The sequence below is a fragment of the Suricata suricatta genome, chromosome 2 (assembly GCF_006229205.1).
Source record: "Suricata suricatta isolate VVHF042 chromosome 2, meerkat_22Aug2017_6uvM2_HiC, whole genome shotgun sequence".
NCBI lineage: Eukaryota > Metazoa > Chordata > Mammalia > Carnivora > Herpestidae > Suricata > Suricata suricatta.
The window spans coordinates 86,860,988-86,880,664 of record NC_043701.1 but is presented as its reverse complement, the minus strand read 5'-3'; the positions used below and the strand labels follow the sequence as shown (position 1 = coordinate 86,880,664).

General features: G+C 36.9%; 1 protein-coding gene across 1 annotated transcript in view; it reads left to right on the top strand.

Moving 5' to 3' along the window:
* THSD7A (thrombospondin type 1 domain containing 7A) overlaps window positions 1-10,269 on the top strand; it is a 430,772-nt gene extending 420,503 nt beyond the window's left edge. Inside the window, exons 25-27 of the mRNA XM_029929576.1 lie at window positions 1,118-1,200; window positions 1,592-1,802; window positions 4,980-10,269. Coding sequence (XP_029785436.1) covers window positions 1,118-1,200; window positions 1,592-1,802; window positions 4,980-5,023 — 338 coding nt within the window. The 3' untranslated portion in view covers window positions 5,024-10,269. The remainder of the gene's footprint in view (window positions 1-1,117; window positions 1,201-1,591; window positions 1,803-4,979) is intronic.
* The last annotated feature ends 9,408 nt before the right edge of the window (window positions 10,270-19,677 follow it).

Genomic DNA, 19,677 nt, shown 5'->3' with positions numbered 1-19,677 from the left:
ATTTTCTTCATGTGTTTAATTATAATAACTTCAACATGGCCATTTAACTGCAATTGCCTCTCAATGACTAACTGCTTTCCCATCACAATTTTTTGATGAATAGTGCGTTTATATTGTGAAGGCAGAAAATTAACAATAGTTATTTTTTATTAAATTACAGAGGATGATCAGTTCCATAAATAAAGGAAAAAACTTTGCTTTCCTAAAATTCTGTTCAGCTGATCAAGTATGGTTTGAAACTCTAAGTTCCTTTCACATCACCAATATGGTTTCTCTAGGACATCCATTCCCATCTTAAAGCCCCACTTTTAACAATTTAGGTGGGCACATTCTACTTAAAAAGAAAAAAGAGAAGGAAGAAAAACCAGAGCTGCCATATCAAGTTCAAATAATAATGCAAATACACCACCTAGTAGCTACAAGTGTTTTTCCCCTCTCTACTCCCCAAACTCCTGAATTAGCAGGAATTGTGATTTTTCTCAAAGAAACATGCATTAATAAAAAAAATTATGTGGTAGTCATGCAAATTGAAGAGACATCTCAAAGAATGTGAAAACTGTTTCTTCAAATAGCCAAAAAAATAAAGGAAAATTAAATCTTTTTTGTGATGTTGAACTAGGCCAGCAGGGGGGGCTGTGGTAGAAATAGCCTGTGTGCAGTTAGGGTTTTCAAAGGAGCAACTACAGAAACAAGTGCTTACTGAGCACCTGCTGAGTTCCAGGCTCTGTGCTGTCTTCTCTGAATAAGAAGAGCCTCTGGGGCCCCTGGATGGCTCAGTTAGTTAAGCGTCCAACTTCGGCTGAACTCATGATCTCGCCCTTTCTGAGTTTGAGCCCCACATTGACTCCCTCTCTCTTTTCTGAGAGAGAGAGAGACCGAGAGCGTGAGAGGGGTAGGCACAAAGAGAAATAAATGTTAAAAAATTTAATATAAAAAAGAAGAGCCTCAAGTTCTTGTATAAGGTGGTTGAGGTTCACAAAATATCTCACAATTGCTCTCAGCAAAGTTTATGGATTCCCAAAGTGGTTCAGGATTCAAAGACAAGTCTATATATAACAGTGTATTTCTACCATTGCAAGAGATGCTACTTGTCAACATATCATTTTCTGTTCTGCAGGGGGCTGCTTGGTGGTCCGCCAGCCTGATGCTGACAGGTCTTGTAACCCACCATGTGGTCAACCCCACTCTTACTGTAGTGAGGTATGTGTGAATTCATTAGGATAAGTTCACTAGCTTCATTATTTCTTACCCCACCAACTTTTGTACAGTTCATTTCTCCAAAAAAAAAAAAAAAACAATAAAACCAAAAAAACAAAAAAAAACGCATGTCTGGAGGCCTCAAACCTAATTTCTTCTGGGCCTCTCCTAGACCTCTCCTTTTATCAATATAAGTAATTCCGAATGCACTTGTTTCTACTCTTAGGATAATTTGTGTACACTACAAAAAGTATGTTTTTATATAGTTAAGAGAGAAATTACATGTGGTAAACTTCCAAAATAATGCTTCTTAAAAGCCTTCTCCAAGTCCAATCTATCATGTTCTCAAAGATCACCTCATACGTCTAGTAGAAATTCTCTTGTTCTCCTGCAGATGAGGACATGCAGTTGTGAAGAAGGGTACACTGAAGTCATGTCTTCCAATGGCACACTTGAGCAATGCACCCTGATCCCCGTGGTGGTGATGCCCACTGTGGAGGACAAAAGAGGAGACGTGAAAACCAGTCGGGCAGTACATCCAACCCAATCCTCCAGTAACCCAACAGGACGGGGAAGGACCTGGTTTCTACAGCCATTTGGGCCAGGTGACGTGACTAGACAGTGTTGATGTAGAATCCCTTACTTATACATTTAACCAATGTCAAAGGATTAAAAGAATGAGCAAGCATCTTCATATGAGCTATTTATTATTTCATTGTACTCATTTATTCTGATACTGCCATATGTTTTTACTATAATGAAAAGCACTCATGCTCAAAGTTCAGAAAAATGAAATTATTTTCTTCTGTGAAAAAAATAGAGTATTAATTATTTTGATCTCAGACCTAAATTTACAAGTATAATTACATTCATATTAAATAAAGAAATCTAACAAAGAAAATCTTAATGAGGAAAGAAGTGTATTGTCATTCAGAACTGGCTCAGATAAAACTGTAAAGACATTCAAGAATTTTTCATTTGACCAGAGACTGGTAACAATTTGAACCTAAAATAGGAACATCAGTAAAGCAGTGCTGTGCCAAGGGGCACTTGGTAGCCAGCCCAATTCATATCAGCTCTCATTTGATAAACTGAAATAATCAGAATCTGTACTAGCACCAGCTACAGAAGGGCAACGATGGAGCCTTCCTGTCTAGATGGGATGATCTAAATTTGGAGACTGACCAGACCCTTGTCATATTAGACACTCTTAATGTATCTAGTAATGGACTTGAAGCCAATACAGGCAAAAGCTTAAAGGTCTAATAAAATGCTCTCCCTACTCTGCACACTTTCTGTCCCCAGTTGATGTCAACTATATGTTTATTTCTGGAACTAGAGCTGGTACTTCAAATTGTGTTGTGCAGGCTGTATGGTAGCTAAGATGACACGCTGGTGTTTCCCACACCAAGAGGGATTACTAGTTAATGACCAAAAGAAATCTTGAGGCAATGCCAGGCATAGTCTCCTTTATACTTGTTAGAAATTTGAGAAAACAAAGAATCCTCATGGCTAGCACATCTCTCTTTGTAATGTATTAAGTCAAAACACTTTCCTTTATTAGAGAATCACTATTACGACTTTAAGTATTTTCAGTTTTGGGGTGATGTAGCCCAAATACTGTGATTTAACCACATTAAAGTCCTTAGCTGAAATACAATTTATTTTGCAAAGCTGACTTGTCTATGCAAACACGGGAAACTTTTCTCTCCGTGTTCAAGATCGTGGACCAGCAAATGACTATTAGCAATTGTGACCTTGACTAAGAATATATGCAGATCTCCTCAAATCAAAACTGGTTTTTAAAAAGAAAATATTGTCATTTTAAGTTTAATATATAGCTTCCCTATTTAAATATATCAAAATGGTTTATATTCTTAAAAGTACATTTAGGCTTTTTTCCTAGTTTTTTAAAAGCTCAAAGATTATTTCAAGAACTCTTAGGGCATATTTTAAACCCAGTTTCTATTCTTTTTTTTAATCTTTAGAATTGATAAAAGAGATATTTAGAACATTAACAGTTTGTTTCCCACTAATGGACCCCAAGGTTGATCCAGCTCCAGGCAGAAATTTTTGGTTTATTCAATATTTGGAAGGCACCAAATACAGAGTGTGAAGTCCATTTGCCTCATCTGTAGTTTTAACACCAAGAGCACCTTCAAGTCTATGAATGCAACAGAAAATACACGTTGGTGTGAGTTTCATATTAAGTTAAAGTTACTAATACTATCTTCCAGTTGAAGTTTATTCTGAACACAAAACTAAGAAGTTCAAAGAAAATAAGACTAGAAAGCCAAATTAGGATGGTTCCTGTGTTGCCTAATTCCATACAATAGAAAAGGTAGAAAAACATTATTCAGAGTTAAAAAGTTATTTATAGGTTATAATCAAACTTGGCTATATTTGCAAATGATATGGTCAAATGAACTTTCAAGTACAGTGCAAGTGTAAATTAGATAAAAGATTAATTCCAAAAACAATGTTAAATATATTCACTTTCAATTCGTCTAGAATAAAAGGTAGAAGTGACAAAATTTATGTTCGGATACCTATCTGCATCAACCCTAAGCTGTAGGACTTGGACTTTGTTGAAAATTGCATTATTTTTCTTCTTATAATTGCCATTCTTAGAGTGAAAATCAGAAGAAAATGTTTATTTAGTATTACACATATATTGGGTCTGAGCTAAAATTTAGGTAAGCAGCAGCAAAAATTTAGTCATATAAACTGGAAATCTGAACACATTTAATTGAAGACATGTATTCTTTGCCATCCAATTCTCATTCATAATTTATCTTTAATGAAGCAGCATCTAACCCATAATAGCAGCTTTGCATTAATCAGTCACTGTGCCTAAGCAATAATTCATTGTCTTTTCAAACACTTTGGTCATATGTGACTGGTCATTGGTCATAAAGACTGTCTCATATATATATATATATATATATATATATACATACACATACACACATATATATGCACACACCAGACTAATGTAAATTAATGACTAATATCCATTCTTCTTAGATGGGAGACTAAAGACCTGGGTTTACGGTGTAGCAGCTGGGGCATTTGTGTTACTCATCTTTATTGTCTCCATGATTTATCTAGCTTGGTGAGTGATTATTTCAAAATCTAGGGGGGCATGCAATCTAGTTCAGCAAAAATACTGTCAGTCGACCATAATGTATGAATAGCAAACTGTATCAAATCAATATTCCGTGTTTAATATTCACGTGCAATTCTAAATAAAAATGCCTTTAGTCATAGTCTAAAACCTACCAAATCTGAGCTGTTTAAAATCTGAAGATGAGCCAGAGTTGCTTCTCAAGTATGTTCTCCCCGGTTATGCAAGAGTACTGCTTCGTATGCTTACGGTGAACTCCCGAGTTTGATACTCAGTTACTACTGGTGGAAGTGATTATGGTGATACCTCATCTAATTCAACTGTCTTTTTAAACATAATAAATTGTGTATTATTTATGAAGATTTCTGGTCTAATATAAATGATTATACTCCAGTATTATTTCCATTAGTACCAGAGGAATTCCATTTGATAACTCACCTTTTATAGGATAATAAAATATTGCAGGGGCTCTATTTCAATTTTATTTGGGCATAAGTAAGAAATTCAAAGACACCAGAATATCAAACTGTAAGATTGAATTTAGTGCATACGGGCAATTAGGCAATTTTATCAATACATTTCAAAATTTTTCATTTAAAAACGTCAAATTTACAATTGATTTTCTTTCTCCTGTTGTTGTTGTTGTTATTTACAGCAAAAAGCCAAAGAAACCCCAAAGAAGGCAAAACAACCGACTGAAACCTTTAACCTTAGCCTATGATGGAGATGCAGACATGTAAAATGTAACTTACCCTGGCACCAACCAGTTTCAAATTTCTGACTGTGCAGTAGTCATCCAAAACCCACACAACTCTTCATCCTGTGGGAACTAAAATGCACTGTAACTTTTTAAAAGAGCATCAAAGAAAGGAGTGAAAAGTCACAGTGCTATTGGAGATATCAAGACAGTACCACTTACAAAAAAAAAAAAAAAAAAGAAAAGAAAAAGCAGCCCTGAGAATTCTAGGAGTTTTAGTTGAATACATGCTGCATTCTAAGTTTTCTGTGATCTTTGCTGAAATCTACCTACTGACAATTCACTTTTATCCCCCAAAATATGGTTGTGAAATTGTTCAGTTAGGATGCCTGATGTGAGCCTCTGATGGCAGGGTTAGCCCATAAAACCATTTTAGCATGAGGAGCTTATACCAAGATTTCTACAATATACTATAGTCCAGCACAGCAACATGTACACTCAACTGAAGAATACACATTACTAAGTCAGACTACGTTAATAAGCAATTTTAATGGTGAATAAAAGAGAAGCTTTAAGCTGAGCAGAACACCCACTGAATAAGTACGGCATCTTGGTCATTGATGGTAGCTTTCATTAACCCGCATTTCAGAGGCAAAAGACTCTTTTATAAGAATTAATTCTGGTCTTTCTCCAAAATACGAATGCTGGACATGTACTAGTATCTTAGAAAAAACAAAGTCCTCAAGTTCGGTATTTTATAGTGGTTCTTGTCTGGAAAACTAATTTGCTTGCGTTAATATATTTCTACTTTCCCTAATTTTCAAACTGGTTGCCTGCATCTCTTTTGCTATATGGAAGGCACATTTTTGCACTATATTAGTGCAGCATGATAGGCCCTTAACCAGTATTGCCATGGAAACTGCCTCTTTTCGTATGGGATGAAGACATCTGTGCTCAGAGTGTCATGGAGACATTTCCAAGTTCTTGTATTCTGAAGAGTACAAAGTAGTTTGGATGGCGACCGGATGGAATTCGCTATTGCATCTACTGTACACACCCCTCCTCACCGCTGCAGCCATCGTGAAATCAACATCATGGCAGGGATTTAAGTGTTCAAATCCCGGACTCACTAACCTTTCAAGAGATGGAACCCTCTAGTTGGTTTTTAATTGTACTTTGAAGGCTGTTTATGACTAGATTTTTATATTTGTTATCTTTGTTAAAAAAAGAAAAGAAAAGAAAAAAAGGAGCTGGTTGTCATTTTAATTTTGAGCAGTTGGAGAAAATAAGGTCTTGATAATTTTTTAACCAGAAGAAATCAAAATTGTACGATGATTTTTCTTTTTCCCTCATTCACATTCCTTTCACATCAAATGTTCCATGGTTTTGTCTTTCTTCGTAGTAAAATTTCAAGGAGTCTTTGTATGATTTCAAAAACTAAAATTTTCACAAGGGAATAAATATTTTGCCCAGGATTTTGTTCAATATCTAGACCAAGGGTTGCAAACTTTTTCCTGCAAAGGGCCAGATAGTATAAATTTTCAGCCAAGTCTTTGTCACAACCTTTCAATTCTGTCATCAGGAAAACGCAGGTATAAACGATACACAGCACATGAAAAAATGAACATGGCAGTTTTACAATAAACCTTCCATTATAAAGACAGCCATCAGGCCACATTTACAGGTTGTGGTTTGCTCACCACTGGTCTAGAAGGTTTTTTTCAGTGTTTACCTCTTGATTCTGTCATCTCCTGTTTTCATTCATTTACCTTAGAATATGAGCACTGTTTAATTTCAAAGGTGAAAAAGAGTCATTAAACATCCTCACTGTTTTGGAAGTAGATACATTTTTAACAGATGTCGCTCTGGGAATGGCACAGTGAAATACTGATTTGGCAACTTCTTGTGTATGAAAAGAAAATTTAAAAGGTGCCATTAAAAAGCAATTCCATTTTTCAGGCAACATTTACTGCAACAACCTTTGGTAGAGGGGAGGACATTAGGTTTTCAGGTCTTATAAAAATAGTATAATAAGCTATTTTATCTTAAACATAGCTGTGTTGCTATAAAAATTTAGACTAGGTATTTTACCTTCATAGTAGAGTTAGAGCTCCCCCTGCTGTTCATTTGAGTATTTGCAAAGATCACAAATTGGTTGCCTCCAAAATGAACAAATTTCTACTTATTTCAATAAGAATTAAATGTAGAAAGCACTAATTCCTTCTTCAACATTTATTGTTTTGGGCAAAGCAAATCATTTAAAAGCAAACAGGTGGTCACAAAGATGAGAATTTTGCTTTAAATCAAGGATTTTTAAAAAAGCATATTCCATTACATCTGTCTTATTGAAGAAGAAGAACGAAAATAGGATTGTTCTAAAACTGTGATCATCAGTGTATGCACTCAGGGGTCTTCCAGATAATCCTCAAGTTGATCTCTTTGAATAAAATGAACTTCATTTGTCCAAAATGGTTGAGAAAGAATCTACTGCAATTACTTGAAGAATTTAGCAAACAGCCTTATAAAACACGTGCAACACCTCCTAACTTTGAAATTATTGAATAGAATAAAATCATTGTTACAAAAGCTATATTTCTGCTACTGTGAAACGTCATCAATTCAGAAGGCTGATCAGTATCATCTAACCCATATTGTAAAAATTAATGAATTGATCAAAATTGTAAAATTTTATGAAAGTACATTATTTTATTCATAAATTAGTTACATTTTACAACACTACATAGATGAAGGAGGCTAGGTTCAATGTGACCTAATACTAGGGAACATATTGGAAGTTCCCTGCTAGAGTAAATATTGGGTGGTCTCGGGCTAGAAAGACTGAAGGAAGGACACGTAACCTGCTGGCGATTTTGGACAAATGAAGGTTACTATATTCATGTTTAGAACATGAAAATAGCCTTAGTTCTGTTCCTGGCATGAGGCAATAATGAGTTAAGTACATTACTGGAATTTCATGAAAATTTTATTCCTCCTGTTCAATTCTGACAATTCAGGAGGGGAATTATAGTAACTAGTCCGTTGACACATTTGCCTTACCAAAATGGCCTGTGAGCCCAAAAAAAGATTTAGAACTACTGCTGTGTAAAGAAGGTCTGTTTTGGTTTAAAAAAAAAAAAAAAAGAAAGAAAAAGAAAAGAAAAAAAGAATGACACAGTATTCTACTCTTCTGCTGGACTGCTTCAGCAGAAGCCACACAGAATTGGCACAGCTGATGTCTCTTGAAAGGGGTTGCTTTTCTTCTTTATCAGCACCTGATCTAGGATATGGGCCAGAATTCTTACTTGAAAGCCTTTTGGAGGACACTACAGTGTAGCTCCAAGCTAATTTGGAAAGGAGTACGTAAAAGCATGTTCTTAATTGTAACAAAGCACAAATTACTTTTAACAAGACAAGTATTTCTTGAATTATCACATGTAAGATACTCTGCTAGGCTCTGTAAACCCATTAGTCATGGCTCCGGTATCTATGACACTCAAAAGAAGGAAAAACGTTTATTGAGTGAAGTCGTCACTTATATCACCCTTTACTCTGGATTTGTTTCCAGCGTGGATTTTTCCTTATGGAATGTCTAGGTCTCAGGCCATGCTGTCAGGCTTTTGCTGTAACCCTCCTGTGCCCTCAGGTAGGTGGCAATGCTTGCTATGACTTAATCAGAACCTTGTTAAGTTCCTGAATATTCCGAGATAAAGCCACTTATGCAGAACTTCTTACAGGCAGTAACATCTCTCAGTTTTTTGTTTGTTTCTGGGGGTTTTTTTGGTATGGTGTTTTTGTTTTTGTTTTTGTTTTTACCTCCTTTAAATCCCTATACCCATTGCTCCTTTACTATGGTTTTCTCTGATGTCTCTGCTCTCTCATTAACAACTAATGTTAGAAAAGGTGAAGTTCTATATTTCCTATCTCTTAGAGGCCAAGTGTCACTTAGTGTGTGAATATCTTGATTTAAACAAAAAGGAGATGTAGAAGACATGCCCCCTCAATTAAAAAAAAAAAGACTTTCTGTAAAAATATCAATTAAGCATGACCCAGCTTTCTCTTACCTTCTCCTCCTCGCCTCTGTGTTCATGTCCCACCCTGTTAAGAGAGGAAGGCAGGGCTGTACCTTACACGGAGGAGAGCCTTGTAAGAATCATGCTTCCAAACTCACCGGAGATGTAGTTGTCTAAGTATCACCAAATTCAAATGGGTTTCTTGTTCTACTTCCCACTAAGGCTGAGAGTGCTGAAAGGAGCCAGACAGGAACGAGTTGGTGAAGAATCTGGTCAGAAAGTGAGCTTTCCTAGATCTAGTTTACACCTGAGAACAAAACCTCTGCTGCCTGTCCCGCCTAGTTCTATCTTGGGGTGGCCGTGACTACAGAAGAGGATTTCGGGGTCTTCATCTGGAGTGTGGGACTACCAAACCGGACTCTTTCCAAAAACGATGTTTTGTAGTGTGATTATGGTAATTCTGTGTCTAGCAGGGACACTGAAAATGGTTATGTCTACATTACTGAGTAAAATAAATGCTCAGTGAATAGACTTCACTTCGTAGTTTGAGGTTTTCACGATTCTCCCAAGCCAGGTCTGAAAACGAGCAGCATACGACCACTTATAGTTTGTGGCAGTCATGTTTTCAGCAATCAAAATCTCTAGTCTGTTTAGAATATAAAATGTCAGTCTTGTGTTTTAGGCTTTTTTTTTTCCTTAAAAGCAATAGTTTCTAGAGCATCTACTTTGAACCTTCAATGAAATTTTCACAACTATTTTTCAGCAGTCTATGTGTATTTGTTTTCAACAAGTCAACATTAAGATCTCCTCTCTGGTACTTTTTCCTGCCTATTTGTAGCACAGAGATTTGAAGAGCTCAGTATCTGTCGTTGTAAAATACAACTTTATTAAATTTGCAGTATGTCTTTATATAAATTATAATCCCCTAAATGTTTTTTGTTAATTTAATTACCTGAATATTTATTTTGTTTAAATAAGGCAGCTGTCTAAGAAGTTTTTGTTAATATTACTTTGTAAATTGTGTAATGTAATTTATTTTAAATTATGTACATTTCTTTTTTAATGCACAAAATGTCTATGTACAATTAACTGCAGATTTGAAATAATGTCACTAAGCTTTATTCAGTTAACACAGATGGCATGTGAAGATGTAATATGCTTTTTTACATTTTCATATGGGTTATTTGTAAATAACTATGTTGCTGACAAACATAAACATGGAAATCATTTTCATTCTACTCCAGTGTACTTTTTTAATACACATCATTTGCTGCTCAGAGTGGGTTAAAAAAATATGTCTTTCAGTGAATATCCAACCACTTTTACTACTCTATTACCTGTTCCTGAGTCTTTTTTTAAATATATATATATATATATATATATATACACACACACACACACACACACACACACACACACACACACATAACAACTCTAATGGGCAAAGATCAAGAGATGCAAACCTTAACTTTACAAGTTTGCTGAGGCCACCACATTCATCATTGTGGACAAATGACCTCTTGGTGTCCTGTCAATTAAGAGAGAGTACCAGCAGAGGCTAATAAGGCACTCTCAAAGCAAGTGCAACACTAACTGTCCCATCAGTCAGAAGGCAAGTCCCTCACTGTCCCTTCTTCGTATGCCTCCAAACACCAAACCTTTAAAACAAGGTAAGAGCTCACACATTCACAAAATCAGCAAGGGATGCACAAATGACTGCCAGTGAAACTTGGAATTAAAAGATTTCCTGATCCAGCTGTTTGCTGCAATGTAATTAAGAAGGGAACCCTTTAAACTTCATATATGAACTCCTCAAATATGCCACTAGCTTCAAATACTTGATGGAAGAGTGATTTTCAGTCTCCTTATATTCCATATGGTTCATGACAACTGAATCTAGATGAAAACATGTTTAAATCTATCACACCCAGATAATTATTTATAAGTATCTAGATATGCCATGTCAAATTACTAGCCCCAGTTTTTATGTTGCAACTCCAGTTTATGTCCTGCAAACACAAATATCAACATCACTGGTCTACATTCCATATTTGCTTCTTCTAAGTACCTACTGATTTCTGTCATTAAATTCTGAACATACTCCAAAGAAAAGCCAACACACACTTCGATGTACAGTTCACATCAGTGTCCATTACTCTCCAAAGATAGTAGATACATAGAGAATGTTTAAATGCAGTCATCCTTTCTATTATTGCAGGGGTTTTTTCCTTTTTTTTTCCCCCATATGACTTTCCCTTCCCCTTTCCACCTTATTCCACCCCATCTCCCTGCCAAGGCGGCCCATGCCATATTTTTCTTCTTGATCATATAATCTTCTAAATATGATGGGGACAGGAGAAGGAAGAGGGAAAGAGAAAACTGGGCTGAACTTAGTAGATACAATAGAAAATGATTTCCTTTTTTGTGTATATTACTCTTTACTAACGAGTAAAATGGCCTTTGCCCCCTCCCAAACTTCGTCAACACCTACAGCAAACCCCACAATTTTTGGTCACAATGAGTTATGAAAAATACCAATTCCATAGAAAATACTAAAGACTCCAACAAAAAATTATTAAAAATAATAAATGAAGTCAGTAAAGCTGCAGGATACAAAATACACCAAAAAAAATCAGTTGTGTTTCTGTATACCAAAAAAAACAATTCCATTTATATTTTCACCATGAAGAATAAAATATCTAAAAATAAACCAAGCAAAATATTCTGAAAACCAAAAAAACAAGAAGAAACTGAAGACAACACTAATAAGATATTCAATGCTCATGGCCTGGAAGAATGAATATAGATAAAATGTCCATATTACCCAAAGAAATCTACAGATTGAATACAATCTCTATAAAAATACTAACACTATTTTTCACAGAATTTGAACAAATACTAAAATTTGCATGGAGCCACAAAAGACTTCAAATAGCCCAAGCAATCTTGAGAAAGAACAAAGTTTGAGGGGCCACAATCCCAGATTTCAAGATACACTGCAAAATTGTGGTAATCAAAGTACATGGTACTGGCACAAAAACAAACCCATACATCAATGAAGTAAGAGGAGAAAGCCCAGGGAGAAAGCCACGCTTATGAGACCGATTGATCTAGGACAAGGAAACCGCAAGGATACAATGGGAGAAAGATAGTCTCTTTAATACCTGGTATTTTAAGGAAACTGCACCACTCTCTTAGACCATACACAAAAATAAACTCAAAATGGATTAAAGACCTAAATGTGAGACCTTTAATCATGAGAATCCTAAAACATGGGTAGTAATTTCCCTAACATTGGCCTTAATATTTTTCTAGATAGGTCTCCTGAGGCAAGGTTAACAAAAGCAAAACTGAACTTTTGAGACTATACCAAAAGAAAAAGCTTTCCCGCATAAAAGGAAATTTTGTCAACAAAACGAGACAACCTATTGAACAGATGAATATATTTTCAAATGTTATATTCAGTGAGAGGTTAATGTTGAAAATATGTAAATAACTTATACAACTCAACACCAAATAATAATAATCTGATTAAAATGTGCAAAAGACAGGAATAGCCATTTTTACAAGACACCCAGATGGCTAACAAAGACATGAAAAGACCCTCAACACAACTAATTACCAGGAAAATGCAAATCAAAACCACAATGAGATACCACCTTATACAGGTCAGAATGGCCAGACTCAAAAAAATAGTAAGTGTTGGTGAGGAGGGAAGAAAAAGGAAACTTCATGTATTGTTGGCGGGAATATAAATTGGTGCGCTGTTATTAACAGTAGAGATTCCTCAAAAATTAAAAGTAGAAATATGAGGTGAATCCGGTGGTTCAGTTGGTTAAGAGCCCAACTCTCGAGTCTTGATTTCAGGTGAGATCATGTCGCAGTTTGTGAGCCCAAGCCCTGCATCGGGCTCTGCACTGACAGTCCGGAGCCTACTTGGGATTCTCTCCCTCTCTCTCTCTGCCCCTCCCCTACTCTTGCATACATGCGTCTGCTCTTTCTCTCTCAAACTTTTTAAAATGTTTTTTCTTTATTTTTGGAGAGTGACAGAGAGAGAGAGAGAAAGAGAGACAGCATGAGCAGGGGAGGGTCAGAGAGAGAGGGAGACACAGAATCCAAAGACAGGCTCTGAGCTAGCTGTCAGCACAGAGCCCGATGCAGGGATTGAACCCACAAACCGTGAGATCATAACCTGAGCCAAGGCCAGACGCTCAACCAACTGAGCCACCCAGGCCCCACAAACAAACATTTTTTAAAAATAGAAATACTTTACAACCCGTATTTCCACTACTAGGTATTTACCCAGAGAAAAAAGCACTAATTCAAGAAATCAACCAGAAGAAGAAGTCTGGAAAACCTCCAAAAGCATGGAGGTTAAATAACATCCTACTGAAGAATGAATGGGTCAACCAGGGAATTCAAGAAGAAATTAAAAAGTATATGGAAACAAATGAAAATGAAAATATCACAATTCAAACCCTTTGAGATTCAGCAAAGGCAGTTTTAATAGAAAAATACACTGCAATCCAGGCCCATCTCAAGAAATAAGAAACATCCCAAATACAAAAATCTAACAACACACCTAAACGAACTAGAAGCAGAACAGCAAAGACACCCAAACCCAGCAGAAGAAAAATAATAAAGATCAGGGCAGAAATAAACAATATAGAATCCAAAAAAGCAGTTGAACAGATCGATAAAACCAAGAGCTGTTTTTTTTTTAAATAAATAAATAAATAAATAAAAGTGATAAACCTCTAGCCAGGCTTCTAAAAAAAAAAAAAAAAAAAAAAAAAAAAAAAAAAAAAAAAAAAAAAAAAAAAAAAAAAAAAAAAAAAAAAAAAAAAAAAAAAAAAAAAAAAAAAAAAAAAAAAAAAAAAAAAAAAAAAAAAAAAAAAAAAAAGAGCCAAATAGATAAAATCACGAATGAAAATGGACTAATTACAACCAATCCCTCAGCAATACAAGCAATTATCAGAGAATACTATGAAAAATTATATGCCAACAAATTGGATATCCTGGAAGAAATGGACAAATTCCTAAACACTCACACTACCAAAACTCAAATAGGAAGAAATAGAAAATCTGAACATACCCATAACTAGTGGAGAAATTGCATCAGTTAGTAAAAATTACCAAAAAAATAAGAGTCCTGGACCAGCTGGGTTCCCTGGGGAATTCTACCAGACACTTAAATCAGACTTAATACCCATTCTTCTCAAACTGTTCTAAGAAATAGAAATGGAAGGAAAACTTCAGGACTCATTTGACAAACTCAGCACAACTTTGATTCTCAAATCAGCCAGAGACCCAGCAAAAAAGAAACTAGAAGCCTATATCCGTGATGAATATGGGTGCAAAAATTCGTAATAAGATACTTGCAAATCTAATTCAACAGCATACAGGAAGAATTATTCACCATGATTAAGTGGGATTCATTCCTGAGTTACAGGGCTGGTTCAATATTTGCAAATAAAGCACTGTAATACGTCACATTAACAAAAGACAAGACAAAAACCATATGACCCTGTCAAGTTGCAGAAAAAGCATTTGACAAAATACAGCATCCTTTCTTAATAAAAACCCTTGAGAAAGTCGGAATAGAAGGACCTTACCAAAACATTATAAAAGCCATTTACGAAAAGCCCACAGCTAATATCATCCTCAACGGGGAAAAACTTCGAGCTTTCCCCCTGAGATCAGGAACACGACAGGGGTGTCCACTCTCACCACTGCTGTTTAACATAGTGCTGGCAGTCCTAGCATCAGCAATCAGGCAACAAAAGGAAATAAAAGACATCAGAATTGGCAAAGATGAAGTCGAACTTTCACTTTTCATAGACGACATAATGCTTTACATGGAAAACCTGACCAACTCCACCCAAAGTCTGCTACAATTGATGGATAAATTCAGCAAAGTCCAGGGTTCAAAATCATTGTATAGAAATTGGTTGCATTTTTATACACCAATAATACAGTAAAACAAAGACATCAAGAAACTAATCCCATTCACAATTGCACAAAAGACCATAAAATACGTAGGAATAAACTTAAACACAGATGTAAAAGATCTGTATGATGAAAACTATAGAAAACTTAAGAAGGAAATTGAAGATGCAAAGAAATGGAAAAATATTCCATATTCATGGATTGGAAGAATACTGTTAAAATGTCAATACTACCCAATGCAATCTACACATTCTTTGCAATACCAGTCAAAATTGCACCAGCATTCTTCTCAAAGCTAGAACAAACTATCCTAAGATTTTCAGAACCTCAAAAGAACCCGAATAGCCAAAGTAATATTGAAGAAAACCAAAACAGGAGGCATCACATTCCCAGACTTTAGCCTCTACTACAAAGCTGTCATCATCAAGAAAGTATAGTATTGGCACAAAAACAGACACATAGACCAATGGAATAGAATAGAGAATACAGAATTGGACCCATAAATGTATGGGCAATTAATCTTTGACAAAGCAGGAACAAGTATCCAATGGAAAAAAGACAGCCTCTTTAACAAATGGTGCTGGGAGAACTGGACAGCAACATGCAAGAAGAATGAAACTAGACCACTTTCTTACACCATACATAAAAATAAACTCAAAATTGGTGAAGGACCTGAATGTGAGACAAGAAGTACCAAAACCCTAGAAGAGAAAGAAGAAAACAACCTCTTTGACCTCAGTCGTGGCAATTTATTACACAACACATCTCTAAAGGCAAGGGAATTAAAAGCAAAAATGAACTTATTGGGACCTCATCAATATAAAAAGCTTCTGCACTGCAAAGGAAACAATCAACAAATTTAATAAGCAACTGACAGAATGGGAAAAGATGTTTGCAAATGGAATATTGAATAGAGGCTGGTATCCAAAATCTATAAGGAAGTCACCAAACTCTCCACCTGAAAAACAATCCAGTGAAGAAATGAGCAAAACACACAAATAGACACTTTTCCAAAGAAGACATCCAGGGGCGCCTGGATGGCTCAATGGGTTAAGTGGCCGACTTCAGCTCAGGTCATGATCTCACAGTTTGTGGGTTTGAGCCTGCGTCGGGCTCTGTGCAGTCAGCTCAGAGCCTGGAGCCTGTTTGTTTCAGATTCTGTGTCTCCCATTCTCTCTGCCCCTCCCCCACTCATGCTCTGTTTTTCTCTGTATCAATAATAAACATTAAAAAGTTAAAAAAAAAAAGAAAACAAAAAGACATCCAGATGGCCAACAGACACATGAAATGACGCTCAGCATCACTCATCATCAGGGAAATACAAATCAAAACCATACTGAGATACCATCTCATGCCAGTCAGAGTGGCTAAAATGAACAAATCAAGAGACTATAGGTGCTGGCGAGGGTGTGGAGAAACGGGCACCCTCCTACACTGTTGGTGGGAATGTAAATGGTACAGCTGCTCTGGAAACCAGTGTGGAAGTTTCTCAAAAAAATGAACAGTAGAACTCCCCAATACCCAGCAATAGCCCTGCTAGGGATTTACCTAAGAGATACAGAAGTGCTGATGCATAGGGGCACATATACCCCAATGTTCATAGCAGCACTGTCAACAATAGCCAAATCATAGAAAGAGCCTAAATGTCCATCACCTGATGAATGGATCAAAATGATGTGGTTTATATGTAATGGAATACTACATGACAATGAGAAAGAATGAAAGCTGGCCATTCGTAGCAACATGGATGAAGCTTGAGAGTGTCATGCTAAGTGAAATAAGTCAGGCATAGAAGGACAGATACATATGTTTTCACTCATAAGACTAACAGGAGAAACTTAACAGAAGACCAGGGGAAGGGGAAGGGGGGGAAAAAGAGCTAGGGAGAGGGAGGGAGGCAAATAGTGAGAGACTCTTGAATACTGAAAACAAACTAAGGGCTGAAGGGAAAGGGGGATTATGGGCATCGAGGAGGGGCACTTGTGGGGGAGAGCAGTGGGTGTTATATGGAAACCAAATTGACAATAAACTATAAATTTAAAAAAAGAAAAGAAAAATAGAACCTATAAAAAAAAAAAAAGGGTGAGCATCTTTTCTAGGTCCTCAACAATTGCCATATTCCTTTGAAAATTTGGATCAGCTTTCAACATTTTATCCTCTGAGCTCTCCATGTCCTGGCGAGGATATGGAGAAACGGGGACCCTCGCACACTGTAAGTAGGAATGCCAATGGTATAACTGCTCTGGAAAACAGTGTGGAGGTGACAAAAAATTATCAATAGTGGGAGAACCAAGACAGCAGAGAAGGGAGCTCTGTAAACTTCACCCGCATCTATCAAACTGAGAAGGACATTACTCTTATCTGCAAGAGTGGAAGGAGAAAATACAGACTTTAGAAAGAAGACAACCTCAAAGATGCCTGAGTGAGTGAGTGCGAAGGGGGGGGTTGGAAAATAGGGCAGCCCGAGAGGGGCAGGGGAGGTGGGAGCCCCAACCCAACACAGTGAAAGGGCGCAAAGCCCCTGAGAGACAAAAGGAAGAGAAAGAGAAACTGAACACGCTCGTAGTACTGTCTCTAGAGAAGAGATAAAGAACTTTTAACCTGGGACGGAGGAAAAAAACTCACTCCTTATCTAACTGCTGGGCAGCATGAAGCCTGAATACGGGTGGCACCAAGAAAAAACAGCCCACACCCATATGCAATCCTGGCAGGGAGTTGGCAGCAGAGTCTACAGGGGCATACACTTCACCTCCTGCAGCACACCTCGCCTCCAGTGGCAGCACGAATCCCAGCCTGTGCCAAGAGAAACTGCTCCCTCCCCCCTATGAGATCACAACTAAGAAGCCAGACGCCAAAGCAAGTACATCTCATCTGTGGTAGCATAAAAGTGCAGGGACTAGGATTTTGAAGCGAGGCAGGCTTGGAAAATACAGCTTGCCTTGTCCATAGCACAGGAGATCCAACTAATAAAACTGGCTTGCAGTGCTTATTTCCAGTGGAACTCGGGGCACCGCCATTCTACTCTCCATGCAACCACCAAAGCAGGGCCTCTGAGAGCAGCCCCCGAGACCTCCATACACCAAACTACACCTATCCGCTAGGGGGAGCTGCTGCTTTTTTGGTACTTTTATTATTATTACCCTTTTTACTCTTTATTTTTTTAATTTTTACCCTTTCTTTCCCTTTTCCTTTCTCCTTTTTTTTTTTGCCATCCATATATATTCTCCCTTACCTCATCCTTATCTCTCCCCTCAGCTATATGCTTTTAGACTGTCCATTTTCCTTTGTTGTCTCTGCCCCCCCCTTTATTTTCTTCTTCTCTGTTCTTCTCTTTTCTCTCCCTTCCTTTTTTCTTCCTTTCCCCCTTTTAAACTGTTTATTAGATTTGTCTGTGTGTTTGCATGCTTTTGTTTCCTGTGTGTTTGTCTGTTTCCATTTTAGAACTACCCCAAGAAACAAGCCAAAGTACACATGACAGAGAGTCCCAAATACCACTGAGTAGGGAAATATAATATTCAAAGGCACAACAAGAAAAACTGAGAGACACCATTAAAAGAACACTTTCTGAAACGACAGACCCTGGACAGTCAATAAGGCTCCTTTAACAGAGCAATACTAAGAGGTGCACAGTGCACAACAAGCTTTTAAAACTGACAAGAGACAGAAAGGTAGCTAAAATGACAAAACGAAAGAACTCTCCCCTGAAAAAAACTCCAGGAAGGAGTCACAGCCACAGAACTGCTCAAAACAGATCTAAGCAACATAACTGAACAAGAATTTAGAAGAAGTGTCATAAAATTAATCACTGCTCTTGAAAAAAATCAGAGAAGCTAATGATACAATGACTAGGGACTTTCAAAATAGCTGTGACAGTTTAAAAAGGCTATAAACGAGGTGAATAATAAAATGGATTTTGGCAGCCACCTCACGGATTGAAGAGGCAGAGAGAAGAATAGGTGAATTAGAAGACACCGTTATAGCAAAAGAGGAAGCTGGAGAAAAAAAAAAAGAAGAAGAAGAAGAAGAAGAGAGAGAGAAATTGATCCAGGAGGAAGAAAGCAGAAATCGAGACCTGAGTGATACAATCATATCCATATCAACATCCATATCATAGGAATTCCTGAAGAGGAAGAAGGCGAGAGAGGTTTTGAAGGGGTACTAGACCAAATTATAAATGAGAATTTTCCAAATCTGGGGGAAGAAATAGACATTCAAATTCAAGAGGCACAAAGAACCCCCTTAAGACATAACTTGAATCAACCTTTGGCATGACATATCATAGCGAAACTGGCAAAATATAAAAATAAAGAAAGAATTCTGAAAGCAGCGAAGGATATAAGGACCCTAACATACAAAGGGAAACCTATCAGAGTGGTTATAGACCTATCTAATGAAACTTGGCAGGCCAGGAAGGAATGGCAGGAAATCTTCAATGTGTTGAACAGAAAAATATGCAGCCAAGAATCTTTTATCCAGCAAGCCTGTCATTCAGAATAGAAGGAGAGATAGAGGTGTTCCCAAATAAAAATGGAGAGAATTCATGACCACCAAACCAGCCCTAAAAGAAATCCTAAGAGGGACTCTATGAGGCAAATATTGCAAAGAATACAAGGGACCAGAGAAACCACTACAAATATGAATTCTATGGAGAATACAAATCAATCTAAACCCACAGTTTTCAATAACAATACTGAATA